This window comes from Mirounga angustirostris, unplaced genomic scaffold, assembly GCF_029215605.1.
Source record: "Mirounga angustirostris isolate CCGP_5_RB_7025 unplaced genomic scaffold, mMirAng1.0.hap1 SCAF_10, whole genome shotgun sequence".
Lineage (NCBI taxonomy): Eukaryota > Metazoa > Chordata > Mammalia > Carnivora > Phocidae > Mirounga > Mirounga angustirostris.
In genome coordinates, this window is record NW_026991718.1 from 66,335,870 (window position 1) to 66,354,085 (window position 18,216).

The 18,216-nt window shown below is 38.2% G+C and overlaps 1 protein-coding gene across 6 annotated transcripts in view; it reads left to right on the forward strand.

The window, feature by feature from the left end:
* The window catches only part of ASB3 (ankyrin repeat and SOCS box containing 3), a 112,718-nt gene extending 97,025 nt beyond the window's left edge, over positions 1-15,693 (forward strand). For 5 of the 6 annotated variants that reach the window (XM_045885001.3, XM_064572516.1, XM_054509879.2 and 2 more), the window contains one exon: positions 13,847-15,693. In XM_045885001.3, the coding sequence (XP_045740957.1) occupies positions 13,847-14,052 (206 nt within the window). In that variant the 3' untranslated portion in view covers positions 14,053-15,693. The remainder of the gene's footprint in view (positions 1-13,846) is intronic. The other variant, XR_010405701.1, reaches the window with a different exon arrangement.
* Positions 15,694-18,216: the final 2,523 nt, after the last annotated feature.

The window sequence follows — 18,216 nt, forward strand, 5'->3', positions numbered from 1 at the left end:
TTGTGAGTTATTCTTGGCAGCTCTTTGTTACTTGTTTCATCAACAGCAGTTGTGCTCAACAGGAATGATTTTGCCCCTGATATTTGGCAATGTCTGCCAACATTTTTTGGTTGTCACAACTGATAAGGGGGCTCTTGTCATCTAGGGGGTAGAGGTGAGCGATGCTGCTAAACATCCTACAATGTGCAGGGCAGCCCTCCATGACAAAGAATTATCCGGCCTCAAATGTCAGTAGTGCTGAGTTTGAGAAACTCATCTACATTGTCTCTTGGGTTGTCCAATTTTAGGAAGGCTTTTTAATTCCGATCATGGAAAGCCTTTTTAACCCTGTTCTTATTGCATACGACTTAGGAAAAGCTTGCATTCTTCCTCCTAGTTATATTGGTCTCTCAAGGTATACTTTTATTGGTTCCTCTTCTGCAGGTAATGGGAGCCATTTAATGTCAGATTTTAGTAAGGCTGAGGAAAAGATATGCCCATCTACTCAGTTGTCTGAATTTCCAGTAGGATTATGCTTTTCTTCCTTTCTGTAGTTGAAGGCTCTCTCTCAATATACTCAGCTTCCCTTTTTTCTTTCAGTTTTTAGGACACTACATTTCTTTCTTTCTTTTTTTTTTTAAAGTAGGCTCCAGGCCCAGAATGGAGCCCAACTAGGGGCTTGAACTCATGACTCTGAGATCAAGACCTGAGCTGAGATTAAGAGTTGGACACTGAGCCACCCAGGCACCCTGACACTCCATTTCTGTATATAGGTTATCTTTATTTGGGTCTTGAACTGCAGGATTTCTGGTGAGCAGAAGCATGGCCAATGTTTTTAACACCAATGGGAGTGAACCCAGAAAAACAACTCTTGACTACTCATATGTATGACAGTCTTACTTTTGCCCACCTTTTCCAGTAACTTGTGATGGTAGTAGAAACTACATTGTCAATATATTTCTTTAAATTTTTTGGAAAAGATGCTTCTTGCAGCTCTACAACTATTAGTGAGCCCCCACATAATTTCAGCTCCATAGCTCATTAGGTATACTAGAATCTATCTTAAGGAAAGAATTTTCTCCATTTTTTTTTTTTTTTAGGCCCTTTTCAGGTCTTGGAGATGCCATGTACTTGGTCAAAACTCTCCTTTCCTTACCTTTTTCCTCCATAAAGAAATAGCAACTTGCTCTGGTAGTTTATAAATTAAAAAGACAACTAGTTCTCTTGCTGCTCATCTTTTAATCATTAAGTCAGATTTGTCTTCAAGAAGTTTTTTTGTTTTGTTTTGTTTTGTTTTGCATTAGAAAGGAGATGTGTACCAGGTAAAATTTACTGACCACAGCTTTTTTTTTTTTTTTAAGATTTTTAATTTTTTTTTAATTTTTAAAGTTTACAGCTTTAATGACAATTTTTTAAATCATGTGCCTTATAGATGTACCTCTTAGAAACATCATTTTAACGATACAGTAGTAGACTTCTTAATCAAAAAATTTGCCAATCGCTGGCCAGCTGTCTAAGATAAAGTCTAAGTAATTAAATTCTTAGGGATGAAAGCACTTGGCTTAGTTCATCCCCCCTGTAATGATCAAATATGTACAATTCTATCCAGAGTATTATATGAATCTGGATTCTACAAAGGTTCTAAAAGGGCCCCAGGAAACTCTCTTGATCTATTCATTTCAGTGTTCTTCTGCTTTGTTCTAAAAAGGATTTAAAGTAGTTTGTACATGTAGATTATCACAAAACAGTAAAGCAGAAGTTAAAAGTGAAAGCAAAAGAAAAATGAAAAGTAATGTTGGGGATGGATATAAAATGGAGTCAGGGAGAGCATATAGCATGGTGATCTGAAACTTGTCTGTGGACAGGCTATAAGTTTGGCTCTGACTAAGCTCTCTAGTCATTGACACTAGGTTACAGAGTTCATAATATAGGTTACAGAGTTCATAACATAAGACAAACTTACTGCTCAGAAGTACTGATATTCTTGGATGTCATAATGGACAGTTTTCTAGACAATATCTTGACAGCCATGGTTTCTTGGGACTTTATTTTACCAGTCTTCATTGTGGGCTCTTGCTATCATACCAAACTATATAATTCAATAAAAGTAGTTCTTAAGGGATCAGTACATTGTCATCCAGGTATTAAGGTATCTGTTGCTCTGACTTGACCAGGGCTGGATTTGTAATATCTGGAGGATATGTACTTCAGCAGTTCTCTCTGAATATTGTTTCTTTCAACTCAATTTCTTTAAAAAAATTTTTTTAAATTTAAGTTTATTTATTTATTTTCATAATCTCTCCACCCCACATGGGGCTGGGACTCATCACCCCAAGATCAAGAGTCGCAGGCTCTTGCAACTGAGCCAGGCAGGCACCTCTCAACTCAGTAATAGTAATAATAGTAGTAGTTAGCAGTGAATCTAAAATTATACTACCTTAGAAGTATCAGAGTACAGCTATTTTGTGTTGCATGCAGGTTGAGTTGAGAACATATTTTTAAGAGATAGTCGAGTTTCAGAGTAGAAGCGAAACAAAAATGGAAAATAAAGGTTGATTTGTGATAGGTTAAGTGTTCTATTTGTGAAACCCAAAGAACATTATGAGGACTCCTTGCTAAATATGGTGGGCTGAGCAAGTATCCACAACCAGAGTTTCCTTTGAAACTTTGAACAGTACTTGTGGTTTGAAGCAATGTTCCTTCCTTGTGTACTCTTCATGATAAAGCTCTGCCTGCAGTAAGTACACCAAACTGACTACATGTAGCACCTTATTTTAAGAGAGTGTTATATTTGCATTTAAAAAATTGAGGAATAACTACCAGAAACAGAATTTAAATTTAGCAATAGCTATAATCCTTTCTGGTAATATTTTTTTCCCCAGCCTTATTGAAATATAATTGACATATAACATGGTGTAAGTTTGAAGTATACCTTTTTGGTAATAATTAACTAGCATTCTGGTTGTCTACTCAAGCCATTTCTAGTTTAAGGTAATAAAATGTATCCATTTTTTTTTTTTTAAGATTTTATTTATTTTTCAACAGAGAGAGAGAGACATTGAGAGAGGGAACACAAGCAGGGGGAGTGGGAGAGGGAGAAGCAGGCTTCCCGCAGAGCAGGGAGCCTGATGTGGGGCTCGATCCCAGGACCCTGGCTGGGATCATGACCTGAGCCGAAGGCAGACGCTTAACGACTGAGCCACCCAGGTGCCCCAAATGTATCCAGTTTTAAAAGAACATTTTTCTGTTATCTATAGCAAGAGCATTTATCTTTTGCAAAAGGTGAATCTCATTTCTTGAAGATATATCTTTCAAGATATATCTTTTTTTTTAAGTTTGTTTATTTATTTATTTACTTTGAGTAATCTCTACACCAATGTGGGGCTTGAACTCCTGACCCCGAGATCAAGAATGCCCTGCTTTACTGAGCCAGCCAGATGCCCCTTGCGATGTATCTTTTATATCATTAAGTTACTTGTTAAAAAGATGGGAGGTGTGGCACAACCTTATTTCAGGCTAATGGAGAGTTTTAATTCCTCTGCTACTTTGACACTCATGGTAGTGATATGATTCAGTTTTTGCATTGACATCAGGCCAAGTAAAATGGTTAAAGATCTGAGCTCTGGAATTAAATAGACACACCTTCACTACTTTCTAGCTATAGAGAAGTTACTTATATCTCTGAGCCTTGGTTTCTTCAATAGAACCTACCTCACATAATTTTTACAATGGATTTTGTCATTCCTCTTCCTTGGAACACAGGAAGGCTGAATTTTCCAGCCTCCATTATCATGTGAATGATGTAAGTGGTCAAAGGTCATTGGGTGTGCGCTCTCTTTGCTCTCACTTCTCTTACTGAGGAAATGTGAACACATGTTTGAGATGGTGGTGACCCAAGGTGGAAGTAACCTGAAACACTTAGTTGTCATTTCAGGCACCTGCCCTGGAGAATCCCCTGGACTGAGGAGGATTTTGCATGAGGAAGAAATAAACCTTTGTTGTGTTAAGATACTGGTTTTTAGTATTTATATGTTATCACAGTACAACATAGCCTGTAACCCAGTTAACCCATAACTAAATCCTGCCCTAGAGTCCATGTCCAAGGAAAGGTCAGTAAAAGCTACAGATAATGTAGTAGTGTACTTGGTAATGAGTATTTATACAAATGCTATGTGGTGGAATAGTTCAACTAAAACCCACCTGCTTCTTATTTTAAATACTGACTTGCAAAACCCCAACTTGCAGTTTTCAGATAAAACGTTCAGTAAATTAAAAGGTTTCTAAATTTGGTAGGGATCAGGAAAATAGGTGGAGTAAAGAGTTGTGCTTTTAAAACTACAGGAAAAATGGTGTATTGTGTCTAGTTACAGGGACCATGCCCATAGAATTAATAAAGCTCAGTATTTGGTGAGACTCAGAAGCCACTGTCCACAGCGGTTTTTAACCCTAGAGGTATTTCCTCTGGTTTGAGGCATTATCACTAAGAACCCCAACAGTAATTGCCTTTCATCTTGAAAAATTAAACATGTGATCTTCTATATATAGAGTAGGAAACTTGACCTCCAAGATTCCAGCCATATTGTTGGCCTTTATCACTCCAGCAGAATCATGCCTTAAATGTACTACAGACTGCCCTTATTGTTAGATTTAAGAGCCAGACTTAGTTTTAGGTTTTTTTAGTGAGAAATTTATAGTTAACTTAAAATTTTAACAAGATTCCATCTGCCCATTTATAATTTTAGCTTCACACAGCCTCTTACTAATCGAAGTGTAGCTTCACATAGCATTTCTTACTAATCCACGTGGGTGTGTGTGTGTGTATGTATGTGTGTGGTGGGGAAATTCTTACTAAACTAGGTACTAATAGATTGTAGCCATAGTTGCGGGGACATTTTGTCATTAAAACTGTTCTGATGTTGTCAGTAATCTGTTGGTAAGCTAAGAGAGGAGAAAATGTTGCCTTAGAGCAGTTAAAACAGAATTTTTAAAAGTATTCCAGGTATCAGGTCACCAATATTATTTGAAAGACCATCTTACTCCTCCTAGATGTATACTGCATTGGATATGTGTGCAGGTGGACCCTAGGGACAGCTATATACCAGTTAAAACAAAAAATTATTTTCTAGACCCAAAATATCTATCTTAAGGTGGAAAGGCAATTAGAATGGAAGCTTTAACTCCTGATAGCTTGTTCATTTGAGAATTTTTAATCATCCAGTCTATAATTTTAGTTACAAATATGGACCACAGGCAGAAGTCTTCAGTGAGGAGACATAAGTATTTCCATAGGTGGACATTTACAAATCTCGCTGTTTATATCCACTAATTCCTTAGTGAGTGGATTCTTTAATTACATGTCAACTTTGTGTTAGACACTGACAGAATTTATGAATGGAGAAATAAAGCGAGCATAGTTCTTTAGTGCAGTGGCTAAAGGGAATGAAGCAGGATCATGGCAGAGGCTTGACGTGTTTTATAGATTAAGGGGTCTCAGTTTGTAAAAACAACAACATTAAAGATTTGGATAGATAAAAGTGATTATTTATGTAATAAAGTTTCAAATAAGCCAGAGGGTGATGGGATTAGCCTTAAATAGGCCCATTTCTTTGAGAAGAAGGTGGTGTGGTTCAAGATAAGTTATAGTTGGAGAACTAGGCCTTCAGAGAGAGAGGGCCCTAAAGGCCTCCTGTTTCACTTTGAAGTAGGAAGGAAATGATGCTGAGGAGACTGAAGTGACAGTGGGGTGGGAATGGGGTGGTTGAGAATGGTTGTTGTGGGAAATGAAGGGGGGGCCAGAGAAGGAGGTCCCGTGCAACCCTACAGACCTGATAGACATTGTAAGTGGTACTAGCTCATATGGTTATGGGATCATTTTTTCCCAGCATCGCTTCACTTTCTCTGTCTTGAGGTGCAGGAGAGTGGTTAGATTATCCTGGGGATTGTCAGAGCAGATAGAGAAGAATTGAGGATGATAAAATAACATAAGTGATGGGCCTTCTGGAATCTAGTCTGAATAGGAAAGGACATGAGAAAGGATAGATCAGCAGCAGGAGGAGTTGGGGGACCTGAGGTCTCCATGATATTAAAGATTGGGTATATTGGCAGTAAGGGAGAGCAGAGTCTGGAAGGATAGGCGGTAGTGTATGCTGGAATTTAAAGACAAAAAGCCATGGGTCTAGAATTGGTGCAGAACCATGAGAATGCTACATTTGCCTCCTAGACTTTGTGGTAGGTGTGACGGAGGTGGAAAAATGAGAAAAATCTATGTGAGAAATTGGTCAAGGAAGTTAATTTCCCTGGAAGGATCAGGCTTCTCTGAGGACAGAGGTGGACAGAGTTTTCTTTACAGTGTTCTAGATGGAGGTGAGTTTGTTTATGGTAGAATGGGGGTTCCTGAGAACTTAATGGAAAAGTTTTAGAGGCAGTTAAAATTTGCGTTATAATATTGAGTCTCATTTTTTCCTCTTGTCTCAGATTACTGTGTTATAATACCCTAAACAGGGTAGGGTAATGAAGAATGGATTTTTCTAGGAGATTCTGAGACCATGATTCATTCTTTCTTTGATGATTTTGGTAATTTGCAAATATTCCAGGCTCCAGAGAGGCATTCTAAAGGTGGGAAAGAGGAAGATGAAATTGCTTATCAATGATTAAGTTCCCTTTCATTTTGTCTTTTCTCTACTAGTGATGTAGTTGTAAAAATTGTTTTCGTCCCTGCCCCCGACGCCCCCCCAACTGAACACACATGGCCCAATGCTTTGTACTTACGAATCCATATGGGTTAGAAAAATGTTTTTTGGAAAATCTGTGTAAGAATGACTACTGATGGGGCAGCTTACTTTTCTGTAGATGTTAGGAAATGGAGATAACATCATTCATGAAATGAGTTTATTACACCATTAATAGGCTAACACAGCAAAGAAGTTGAACCGGAACAGCACAAAGTAATACCGTGGTGGATAAGTTCCTAAAAACATGACTTTTAAATATATTAGAGTCTTTATAGTACTTTATATTGTGATAGGAGTGACCACAATAATTGTTTATACATATAGAGGTTTGCTCATTCTCCTATGACCACAATATTTAAGAGTCCTCAAACTTAAAGATGGATTATATACTATACTTTTTTTTTTTTTTTGCTAAAATACCACTGTTCTAATTTTTCTTAATCTTCTTTTTCTTGGAGATAAATAGTTATTAGTAGTGTGAAACCTAGTGTATATTTTCTAAAAATTCTGTTGATTTAAGGTAAAGATGACATTTTGACTGAGTGAGAAAGAAACCACTTTCTGAAAGAAAGCTTTGCTTGGGGAGATGATTCTGAAAACAGATACTGGGAAATACTTCTATTGTTAAGCGATTTTCTTGCCAAAAACAATGTGTGTTACTTAGAAAACCTCTCATATTGACACATTTAAAATACTTGGAAACCGTTTCCCTGGGTTTTGAATGCATTTAATAAACATGTAGAGAAGCCAAACTTTTTTTTTATTATGTTAATGTTAGTCACCATACATTACATCATTAGTTTTTGATGTAGTGTTCCATGATTCATTGTTTGCGTATAACACCCAGTGCTCCATGCAATACGTGCCCTCCTTAATACCCATCACTGGGCTAACCCATCCCCCCACCCCCCTCCCCTCTAAAACCCTCAGTTTGTTTCTCAGAGTCCATAGTCTCTCATGGTTTGTCTCCCCCTCTGATTCCCCCCCTTCATTTTTCCCTTTCTGCTATTTTTTTTTTTTTTAAACATGTAATGTATTATTTGTTTCAGAGGTACAGGTCTGATTCATCAGTCTTACACAATTTACAACGCTCATGATAGCACATACCCTCCCCAACATCCATCACCCAGCTGCCCCATCCCTCCCACTCCCCACCACTCCAGCAACCCTCAGTTTCATTCCTGAGATTAAGAGTCTCTTATGGTTTGTCTCCCTCTCTGGTTTCATCTTGTTTCTTTTTTTCCTCCCTTCCCCTATGATCCTGTCTTGTTTCTCAAATTCCTCATATCAGTGAGATCATAGGATAATTGTCTTTCTCTGATTGACTTATTTCGCTTAGCATAATACCCTCTAGTTCCATGCACATTGTTGCAAATGGCAAGATTTCAGGTGTGTTTTTTTTTTTTTGATGGCTGCATAATATTCCATTGTATATATATACCACATCTTCTTTATCCATTCATCTGTTGATGGACATCTTGGCTTTTTCCATAGTTTGGCTATTGAGAACACTGCTGTTATAAACATTGGGTGCATGTACCCCTTGGGATCACTACATTGGTATCTTTGGGGTAAATACCCAGTAGTGCAATTGCTGGGTCGTAGGGTAGCTCTGTTTTCAACTTTTTGAGGAACCTCCATACTCTTTTCCAGAGTGGCTGCACCAGCTTGCATTCCCTACAACAGTGTAGGAGGGGGTTCCACTTTCTCCGCATCCTCGCCAACATCTGTCGTTTCCTGACTTACTAATTTTAGCCATTCTGACTGGTGTGAGGTGGTATCTTATTGAGGTTTTGAATTGTATTTCCCTGATGCCAAGTGATGTTGTACACTTTTTCATGTGTCCTTTGGCCATTTGGATGTGTTTGCAGAAGTGTCTGTTCATGTCTTCTGCCTATTTCTTGATTGGATTATTTGTTCTTTGTGTTTTGAGTTTGATAAGTTCTTTATAGATTTTGGATACTAGCCCTTTATCTGATGTCATTTGCAAATATCTTCTCCCATTCTATTGGTTGTCTTTTGGTTTTGTTGACTGTTTTCTTTGCTGTGCAAAAGCTTTCTATCTTGAAGTGCCAATAGTTCATTTTTGCTCTTGCTTCCCTTGCCTTTGGTGATGTGTCTAGGAAGAAGTTGCTGTGGCTGAGATGGAAGAGGTTGCTGCCTCTGTTCTCCTCAAGGGTTTTGATGGATTCCTGTCTCACATTTAGGTCTTTCATCCATTTTGAGTCTATTTTTGTATGTGGTGCAAGGAAATGGTCCAGTTTCATTCTTCTGCATGTGGCTGTCCAATTTTCCCAACACCATTTGTTGAAGAGACTGTCTTTTTTCCATTGGACATTCTTTCCTGCTTTGTCGAAGATTAGTTGACCATAAACTTGAGGGTCCATTTCTGGGCTCTCTATTCTGTTCCATTGATGTGTGTGTCTGTTTCTGTGCCAGTACCATACTGTCTTGATGATGACAGCTTTGTAATAGAGCTGGAAGTCCGGAATTGTGATGCCACCAGCTTTGCTTTTCTTTTTCAACATTCCTCTGGCTATTCGCGGTCTTTTCTGGTTCCATACAAATTTTAGGATTATTTGTTCCATTTCTTTGAAAAAAGTTGATGGTATTTTGATAGGGATTGCATTAAATGTGTAGATTGCTCTAGGTAGCATAGACATTTTCACAATATTTTTTCTTCCAGTCCATGAGCATGGAATGTTTTTCCATTTCTTTGTGTCTTCCTCAATTTCTTTCATGAGTATTCTATAGTTTTCTGAGTACAGATCCTTTGCTTCTTTGGTTAGATTTATTCCTAGGTATCTTATGATTTGGGTGCAATTGTAAATGGGATCGACTGCTTAAGAGAAGCCAAACTTTCTAAGTAGCTTATAAACTGATAACAGAAAAAATGGAAATTTACTGGATAAATTTTGATAAAAACTTTTGTATAATTGGTAGATGGGATCGGATAGTATCCTGATTAGTTCAACTAAGCTACAGTGTATTCCTCCCATTTGGTCCCCATCCTTTTGTAAGATATTTTTTTAGCTAATCAGCCCTTTTAACCAAGTATCGAAATAAACTGGACCTAGAACCATATCTTGGAATTGCCAAATCACTAAGAATTAAATTTATAAAGCTTAGTCAATCACCTTGCTCTTGTTAAAATATTATTAATATTTTTAGTAAAAGTAAAATAATAAATATTTTTAAAAAGTATCTTATTTTAGCATATTCTTTTAATTTTATGTATTTTATAGTACAGATAATGTTAATTTAATAGTATATACATATTAAGTATCTACACATTGGGGTTATTTACTGAAAGTCTTTTCCCTCATTGGGTGTGCAGTCAAAACATTTGGAGATCACTAGATTAGATGGTGTCTAGGATTTGTATGTTATTTTATAGTTTATAAAATGCTTTTGCAAATGTGTTCTAACTTGAACCTCATCAACAACCTTTCAATGCAGAGAGGTGTCATCATGTCCATTTTATAGATGAAGCATTATACCCATGTTACAGAGGAAGAACTCAAGGTCAGAGTATTTAAATGACTTGTCCAAGGTCATACAACTTGTTAATAGTGACTTCTGAACTCCAGACAGGTCTTTTTACTGTATGGTGCTCTTTCCATTCATTTTATTTATTGCTGTTCTACTGGTCATTCTCCATGTTTTGATTTCCTGCCCTAATCTGTCTGTTATTTATTTTTCAGAACCCTTAGGTAATTGCTTTTTGTATGTTGTCTAGAGTTTTTGGTTGTAATCAGTGAGAGACAGAGAGAGAGAGAGAGACTGTACTAGTGAACTAAGAAAGACTGGGAACAAAGGATGGAAGCCAACCAGAAAGACAGTATATTAATGATGGAAATATAAATTGTCCTAGATGGCCCAGAAGTCAAATGAATACATTTGATGTGGAAAGCCATGCAGAAGAACCATAGAAATATAGTGCAGGCAGATACATCATTTCAATATTGGCAGAAGGGCAGACTAGAGATGATTGGTTGTGGAAAATGTAGATCATGGGTATGTATGATGTACATGTAGTTCTGTGCTATAGTAAAGTTGGCATTAATAAGCATAATGAATTAAGAATTGTGGGATTTAGTTTATCATTTTTCATCTTAATAAAACTTTGTATAACATGTAGCCTTCTATTTTGATTGTTCTTTCGGTACACAACAACAAAAAGAACAAAATTGAAGAAGTCTGTATAGGAATGAAAAGTTAAAGGTTGTTTGTCTGCTAATGGATCTATAGATAAACTAGGTTTAATATACTAAATTGAATATGATTGGGTCAGAGCGCTGTGAATTGTGCAAGACTGTTGAATCAGTGATTTGTACCTCTGAAACAAATAATGCAATATATGTTAAGAAAAAAAAAAAAGAAGATAGCAGGAGGGGAAGAATGAAGGGGGGGAAATCGGAGGGGGAGACGAACCATGAGAGACGATGGACTCTGAAAAACAGAGGGTTCTGGAGGGGAGGGGGTGGGGGGATGGGTTAGCCTGGTGATGGGTATTAAAGAGGGCACATTCTGCATGGAGCACTGGGTGTTATACGCAAACAATGAATCATGGAACACTACATCAAAAACTAATGATGTAATGTATGGTGATTAACATAATAAAAAAAGTAACAAAAAAAAGTATAGCACGACCCCAGTGTTCATAGCAGCAATGTCCACAATAGCCAAACCGTGGAAGGAGCCGAGATGCCCATCAACAGACGAATGGATAAAGAAGATGTGGTCCATATATAGAATGGAATATTACTCAGCCATCAGAAAGGATGAATACCCACCATTTGCATCTACATGGATGGAACTGGAGGGGATTATGCTAAGTGAAATAAGTGAAGCAGAGAAAGACAATTATCATGTGGTTTCACTTATATGTGGAACATAAGGAATAGCATGGAGGACATTAGGAGAAGGAAAGAAAAAATGAAGGGGCTGGGAATCAGAGGGGGAGACGAACCGTGAGAGACTATGGACTATGGGAAACAAACTGAGGGTTTCAGAGGGGTGGGGGATGGGGGATGGATGAGCCTGGTGATGGGGATTAAGGAGGGATTAAGGAGGGCACGTATTGCATGGAGCACTGGGTGTTATACGCAAACAGTGAATCATGGATCACTACATCAAAAACTAATGATATACTGTATGGTGACATAATAAAATTTAAGAAATGAAAAAAAAAGTATAGCATGGTTTCAGACATCATTTTCTAGGCTATGATCGGTGCCATAATCCAAGAAGACAGAGACGTATTTAACAAATTAAAATCTGGTGTTAATGAAAGTATATTTTTACATATGTACAGTTTATGGGCTATTTCGTATTATAAATTTAAGGCATGGCTTGATCTTCTCTCAGTCTAGTGGTAACACATCTGGAAATACTATGCATCACTAAAACTTTCATAGGAATTTTGTGAGTTTTGAAATATTGCATATATGATTATAAAGTTCCCTTAGTATTCAATGGCATATTAAACTAAGATGTCACTGAGGTGTATATTATTGTCTATGTTAATAATCTGCAGATAAAAGACTCCCTTCAGTTCAAGTGAATATAGTTTTTCCCTCTAACTGTTCATGATGCCATTGATCTATTGTGCTTACAGGAGAAAAATGAAAGTGGTACAATTAAAATTGTAACCAATGTCTAGAGTAACTATACTCCTTTTTTTTTTTTTTTTGTATTGTGAAATGGGAAGATCTTCTGAAACTTAGAATAGTTTCAGTGGTTTAGAAGATGTTAGAGAATTACTTTGGGCTTTTCACACTTTAAGGAACCCTAGACTTGGAGTCAAATCACTTGGATCTAATATCAGCTATTTTGTTGATGTACAGTTCAACCATGGGCAAGTTACTTAAACTTCTCATAGCAAATGTGTAACTGGTCAAGGAGGGCTTGATCACAAATGATTAAATTTCCACATACATATTACATATACAAACAAATACATATAAACAAATAAATGGTTTCTTTAGCTTTGAAGATAGTGCTACAGTGGTGTAGTCAGATGGCCTGGAAAGGCTTGTTGGCACTGCAGGAGGCTGTGGGGCAGCCAGAGGAGCTGTCCTCAGCCTGAGGAGTTTGTAAGTCGGTGATCTGTCAAGTCAGAGAAGCTGGTGAGGCATTAAGAATCCTCTAGCTAGGGGCGTCTGGGTGGCTCAGTCGTTGGGCATCTGCCTTTGGCTCAGGTCATGGTCCCAGGGTCCTGGAATTGAGCCCGCATCGGGCTCCCTGCTCCACAGGAAGCCAGCTTCTCCCTCTCCCACTCCCCCTGCTTGTGTTCCCTCTCTCGCTGTGTCTCTCTCTCTGTCAAATAAATAAATAAAATCTTTAAAATGTTACAGGATGGATTAACTTTGGTGGTTTGGAAGGTGTTGAAGTTGTTAGAGAATTGGAATGGCAGGTTCTACAGGCTATTAGTTTACAGAACCCTGGCCTTGGAGTCAGACCAGTTGGTCTGATACCAGCTGGGCTCCCGATGGTAGTACTTGCCGCTGCTGCTCTGATCCTGGTCTGTTAATCATTGTTATAATTCTTGAGGATTTATAAAAGATTTCTTAGATTAATAAAAGACTTTAGATTTGATTCACACATAAAACCAATAGTCGTTTTTAATACCCTCAGTTTCTGTGGACATTAGCTTCTTTTTTTTTTTTAATTTTATTTATTTATTTGAGAGACAGCGAGAGAGCACGATCAGGGGCAGAGGCAGAGGGAGAAGCAGGCTCCCCACGGAGCAGGGAGCCCGATGCAGGGCTCGATCCCAGGACCCTGGGATCATGACCTGAGACGAAGGCAGACGCTTAACGACTGAGCCACCAGGCACCCAAGTTCACCCATTTCTTAAGTACCAACTGGTATTGCCACATCTTTAGAATGTGAACATTTAGTTTTATATGGCCCTGAAACGACTTTCAATGTGTAGCCAGGAACTGGAGAGAGAGGAGCCAGGTGAAGGCTATAAAAAGAATAAAAGGAATAAATAAAGTTTGTTGTGGCCATCCCCACCCAACAAATCTTCAAAAGTAATCTAAGTAACATATGCTTTCTCCAAAGAATTGGAAAAATTTAAAAAAGAAAATTAAAAAATTTTTTCATCTTTCCTTTTTTTGTTTCTCCAGCCTCTGTTCCGTCCCTCACCCACCTTTGTCGTTTGGAAATTCGGTCCAGTGTAAAACCAGAACACCTACGGTCTGACAGTTTTATCTGTCAGTTGCCACTTCCCAGAAGCCTACATAATTATTTGCTCTATGCAGAGGTTCTGAGGATGAATGAAGTTCCAGAACTGGCAGTTACTCAAGATGGAGAAATCAGCGAAGCTACTTAATGCAGCTCATATCTTACTCTGAAAACCACCAAAACAAAGAGCCATGCAGTACAAATTCTTCATGATTTTATAGTCATAAAAGATGATTTTTGTTTGTGTGGTTAGTTATGATTGGGGGTGGCAGTAGTTTAATGCAAATGTTTACAATTGAATTCCTGGTAAAAAAATACTGTAAACCTTACTTATGTTACTTTATTACAGATTCATCACCAGCACATTTTTATGTTATAGATTCATTTACTGAACCATTTTTTGCTTTATTCTGTGATGCTGCTTCTAGTGCTAACCGTGGCATATTTCCGCCTATGATTCTGTGTTTGCCTAGGGCTAGGAGCTTAGAATGGAATGCATGAAACTTTCCTGGAAGTGCACACACAATGGGGTTGAATCTGCTATTACTACTACTTTATTTGAGGTTGACTATCTTTTATGTTTATAAAAAACTATTTTATATTCCATTCTCATCTCTTAATTCAGTCAGTTTTATGAAGAATTTTTACTCATTGGCTTTTTACAGATAAACTCAGGGGAGAACTTTTTTTTTAAAAAAAGAAAATAGAAAATGAATAATTTTGCTGTTATTGTTGGTTTTCCCCCCCAGTTCTTGATACTCTCTTTGGCTGAAAGAAACTCCCATTTCTGCAAAGGCAAGAACAGACTTAAACTCAAAAATAGGCTCAGTTGAAAAAAATTAGGTCAGTATTGAAATGAAGGAGGATTTTACCATATTTAGAATACAAATCAGGAGACTGAGAGGGGCATTTCTGTGGCACCATCTTTAAAGAAAGAAAGCTATGTATTTCTGAGTCACTTAGTATCAACTAAAACATTCGAGCTCCATTCAGCCTCCAAATCTGAGGGCAGCTTTGATCCTATGAAGCAATGATTGCCAGTTATATTAATATTACAGTGTTCTTCCTTTTATTGTCTAGATAGGTTATCACATAGTCCTTGATCCTGTGAAATTTAGACCTCAGAATTCTAGGTTAATGAGACACCACCTTATTGGTTTTCCAGATGCTCAATATGAAATCTATGGTCAGAGAAGACTAAACACTGGATCAGGTGAGCTGTGGTAAGATGCTGTCGGGACCAACCTTAAAAGAAAGTTCATGAAAGCATTACTGTCATGATAGACAGCTAGAAATTGGGTCCACAGGAGAGGCAAGTCTTCTGTCCTGATGGGATCCTGTGGCCTGAAATAGATGGCAGTGTGTCAGCCAAGTCCATCCCTGATAGACCTTTGCTGTTTGATAAAAGCAGTGATGAAGACAGACCAAATGATGGAGCCTTGTTAAGGTCCAGAGGGATGACTGAACTCGGTGCAAATTAGAGCTGTAGTTGCTGCCTGTGGGTGGAGATAGAGTTTGAATGTGGTATATAGCAGAAATTAGTGTAGATATGGAAAACCAGGTGGAAATTCTGATACTTAATAAAGAAATTCCAAGAATGTATTTACTATGTAGCAATTTTTAAATGTTGTTCTACTCTTTATTTTTCCAAACCCTAGGTCTCCGATTTTGAACATAACTGGTTTATTATTAGGGGCAAATGCACATAGAATGTTTACATTTGAGGGTGAGTCTTCTCATGTGTTTTTGTTCATGTTCAAATGTGTAATAAAAATTAAACTATCCATAACATCATTGAGCTCTTGTTCTTAAAAATCTGAAAATGGGTATTTCAGAGACATTTAAAAGCCCCTGCTATTTAAAACATGAGTAATTTTACTTACTGTATACAATGTATCTTTCTTTTAGATTACTTTATAATAAAATATTTATGACTTTTATGACTTACGGCAAGGATTCAGTGAGAGATCTGAAAGTATGTACAGGTAGTGAGTTATAGTTACAACTTTTTTTTTTTTAAGGTTTTGTTTAAGAGAGAGTGCGAGAGAAAGCACAAAGGGGGGTGGGGCAGAGGGAGAGAGAGAAGCAGACTCCCTGCTGAGCAGGGATCCCGATGCGGGGCTCCATCCCAAGACCCTGGGATCATGACCTGAGCCAAAGGCAGACGCCTAACCAACTGAGCCACCCAGGCGCCCCTATAGTTGCAACTTCTGATCAAAATGATACCTCTGGTTAGTGTGAACCATAAGCTCTGCCCTACATGAAAAATGGTGCTTTAATACTCTCCATTTTTATTTATTATTATTATTTTTAAAATATTTGTGGTTTTGGGGCGCCTGGGTGGCTCAGTCGTTAAGCGTCTGCCTTCGTCTCAGGTCATGGTCCCAGGGTCCTGGGATCGAGCCCCACGTCGGGCTCCCTGCTCCACGGGGAGCCTGCTTCTCCCTCTCCCGCTCCCCCTGCTTGTGTTCCTTCTCTCACTGTGTATCTCTCTGTCAAATAAATAAATAAAATCTTTAAAAATATATATATATTTGTGGTTTTGTTTGCTTAATACTCTCATTTATTTTTAAAGAGATTTTATTTATTTATTTGACAGAGAGGGAGAGAGACTCGAGAGAGTGAGAGAGGAAAGAGAGAGTGAGTATAAACAGATGGAGCAAACAGGCAGAGGGAGAAGCAGATTCCCTGTCGAGCAGGGGGCCCGATGTGGGGCTCAGTCCCAGGACCCTGGGATCATGACCTGAGCTGAAGGCAGATGCTTAACTGACTGAGCCACCCAGGCGCCCCTAATACTGTCATTTTAAAGTCACAGTGAGCCTCATGAAGAACCCTGTAGTACCATAGTTCTCTAATGGTACTTAAGATCAGTTTTAATAACGGTTTTCAAGATTTCTCACACACACACACACACACACACACACACACACACACACACGATCCTGTGTTATCCTTTAAGTTTATTTCCTGTTGGTACTTCCTGTCATAGGATATTTTCCCATGATCATCTGATGGAACAGTGGTAACCTGAACATTGTTTCTTTATATTTCCCTTTCCTTTTTGCCTAGTAGCAAGTGTCTTAATATGCACCTTGCTGGTGGCCCTAGTTCCCAGAGATGAGTTACGCTCCTCTTGTGTTCCATGACCACCCATGTCAGTGATAATCCTTGATAGACAGCCTAGGTGGCATATTTATGTCACATGACCGGTTGATATCTCTAACTTTAGATCTGTTCTTTCCACCTAAGTCCATCTATCTGTAAGCCTGTGTGAAAATCGTGATGTTTTATAGATCTTTAAGTATTATGTCAGATATAGCTTGAAAACATGAGTATTTTTGACTGATTACTACCTAAAATTCTATAGTTTTGTTGGTCCTCAAAAATGTATCATGAATAATAACTAGTACAAATGTAAATAACCACGTCTTCTCTGAAAAGGTGACTTGGTAGTTCCATGAGCATGGGATATAGAAAGAAGTTGAGAAAATCCATCTAAAAGTTTGCCTTTCACTTTTATACTCCTCTGTATTCTCAAAGGTATATTCCCCTAATTATATTTCTTCATTAGTCATAGAAATATTTCTTTGAGGGGTGCCTGGGTGGCTCAGTCGTTAAGCGTCTGCCTTCGACTCAGGTTATGATCTCAGGGTCCTGGGATCAAGCCCCACATCAGGTTCCCTGCTTGGCGGGAGGCCTGCTTCTCCCTCCCCCACTCCCCCTGCTGGTGTTCCCTCTCTCGCTGTGTCTCTCTCTGTCAAATAAATAAATAAAATCTTTAAAAAAAAAAAAATGTGTTTGAAAAGGAACTGTCTGTATAATTTTTACCAGCGGGTGCCTAGTGCTATTGTGGAAAGATTTTAAGTTGCTGGTGAAGTTGCTAGTAATGTGGCCATTTTCAGTTTTATGATCAAGTATTTTATTTATTTTTAATTATAATTTTAAAAGATTTTATTTATTTGAGAGAGAGCATGAGTGGAGGCAAGGCGGGGAGAGGAAAAAAGCAGGCTCCCCACCGAGCAGAGAGCCTGACATGGGGCTCGATCCCAGGACCCTGGGACCACGACCTAAGCCCAAGGCAGATGCTTAACTGACTGAGCCACCCAGGTGCCCCTATGGTCAAGTGTTTTAGATCTAACAATTTAGGAGAATAACCAGTAAAACTGTACACTACCTTCTTTCAGTTTTATGAGCTCATCCTTTGTATAAAGCAAATGGAGGCTCTGCCCACTGGCTTCATCCAAATACTCAATTTAAAGAGGATCTCAAAGCTAAAGGGATCTCTAGAGCTTTTCCTGTGAGCTGGGAACAT